Source organism: Babylonia areolata, chromosome 12, assembly GCF_041734735.1.
Source record: "Babylonia areolata isolate BAREFJ2019XMU chromosome 12, ASM4173473v1, whole genome shotgun sequence".
NCBI lineage: Eukaryota > Metazoa > Mollusca > Gastropoda > Neogastropoda > Buccinidae > Babylonia > Babylonia areolata.
In genome coordinates, this window is record NC_134887.1 from 7,554,905 (window position 1) to 7,556,951 (window position 2,047).

Genomic DNA, 2,047 nt, shown 5'->3' on the forward strand with positions numbered 1-2,047 from the left:
TCCCCCCATCCCCCTCCTCCCACTCAATTTTTTTCCTTCCCTCGTCTAATATCACTGACAGTGAAAAGACGTTAAACTAAAGAATGAACGAAACAGATAAACAAGCACACACACACATACACACACACACACAACTGTCATGCATGAACACATCCTGAGTGTGGGACACTCCTAAGCTCGGTTTACTTATTTTTTTGTAAGCCACTAGAAAAGCAGGAAACCCGTTTGGCCCGCTACCCACGTGCATAGCAATTCATGTCAGTGAGTTGTGTTTCCGTGCCTGTGTCAGTCTGGCTTTCGGTGTGTACATGTGACAGTCTGGCTTTCGGTGTGTACATGTTACAGTCTGGCTTTTGGTGTGTACATGTGTCAGTCTGGCTTATGGTGTGTTCATGTGTCAGTCTGGCTTATGGTGTGTTCATGTGTCAGTCTGGCTTATGGTGTGTACATGTGTCTGTCTAGCTTTTAGTATGTACATGTGACTGTTATACACTCCACTGTCAGCTACCGAGGGAGTCACATGCGACCTGAGGCTTGGGGGAGTTTTGAGGAGTTTGATTTCTCCATGTCTTTTTTCTGCTGTGTAGCAGCAGGTTGTTGTCAGTTTTGTCAGGGGACATTGCAACGGCTGGAACATTCCAGGTCTTTCACATAACCTGTCTGAGGTGAGGGTGTGTGGTGTTTTCCTTGGTTGGCTGGTCCTTGGGACTGGCAGGAGTGGTGGTGGTGGAGGGAATGACAGAGGCTGTGAATGCTTGTGTTTGTTTTGTATTTGTTGTGGCTGCTTGATATTATTTGATGTTATGAGAGAGAGATGCCGTGATGTGTGTGTGTTACTGTCATTGTTGCTGTGTTCATAACATTTCATATTTTCTTACAGTCTGAAGTGAATTATGTGAAATATTACTAATAATTGCTTACTGTCTTGGGCGATTTTGGAGAATTTAAATCAAATTGAAGTACAGGTGAAATGAGTTTCTGTAAAGGCAGGTTGCATGGGTGGGATGATGTTGGGTGCGACTAGCGTATTTTAGGAGGCAACACTGACACTTTGCCATTGTCAGGTTTTATTCATTCCTGTATTGACGGGTCGCTCTCCTCTGTTGGTTGTGGCTGTTGGCTGGAGGGAGGTCTGCATGGTGCGGGACTGGCACTGTGCTCTGCAGCGAAGACGAGAACAGCAACGGCGACAACAGCAACGATGACAACAGCGGCGACGACAACAGCGACGATGACAACAGCGGCGATGACAACAGCAACGACGTCAAAAGCAACGATGACAACAGTGACGATGACAACAGCGACAATGACAACAGCGACGATGACAACAGCGGCGATGACAACAGCAACGACGTCAAAAGCAACGATGACAACAGTGACGATGACAACAGCGATGACAGCGACAACGACAACAGCGACGACGACAACAATGATGGCGACAACAGCAACGATGACAACAGCGACGTTGACAACAGCGACGACGACAACAGCGACGACGACAACAGCAACGACGTCAACAGCAACGATGACAACAGCAACAACGTCAACAGCAACAATGACAACAGCAACGACGTCAACAGCAACGATGAAAACAGCGACGATGACAACAGCGACAATGACAACAGCGACAACGTCAACAGCGACGATGACATCAGCGACAACGTCAACAGCGACAACATCAACAGCGACGACGACAACAGCGACGACGTCAACAGCAACGATGACAACAGCGACAACGTCAACAACGACCATGACAACAGCGACAATGACAACAGCGACGATGATAACAGTGATGACGTCAACAGCGACGATGACAACAGCGACGACATCAACAGCGACGACAACAACAGCGACGATGACTACAGTGACCATGACAACAGCAACAATGATTAAAGTAACGATGACAACAGCGACGACAACAGCGACAATGACAACAGCGACAATGACAACAGCGGCGATGACAACAGCGACAATGACAACAATGACGACATCTTCTACTAGAAGAAGGAATCTGCTGCATCGGATAGTTTGAGAAAGAAATGACCCA

General features: G+C 47.4%; 1 protein-coding gene across 1 annotated transcript in view; it reads left to right on the top strand.

Annotated features, from left to right (window-relative positions):
* The window catches only part of LOC143288267 (uncharacterized), a 7,317-nt gene that overhangs the window by 1,283 nt on the left and 3,987 nt on the right, over positions 1–2,047 (top strand). Inside the window, exon 2 of the mRNA XM_076596616.1 lies at positions 1,551–1,699. Coding sequence (XP_076452731.1) covers positions 1,551–1,699 — 149 coding nt within the window. The remainder of the gene's footprint in view (positions 1–1,550; positions 1,700–2,047) is intronic.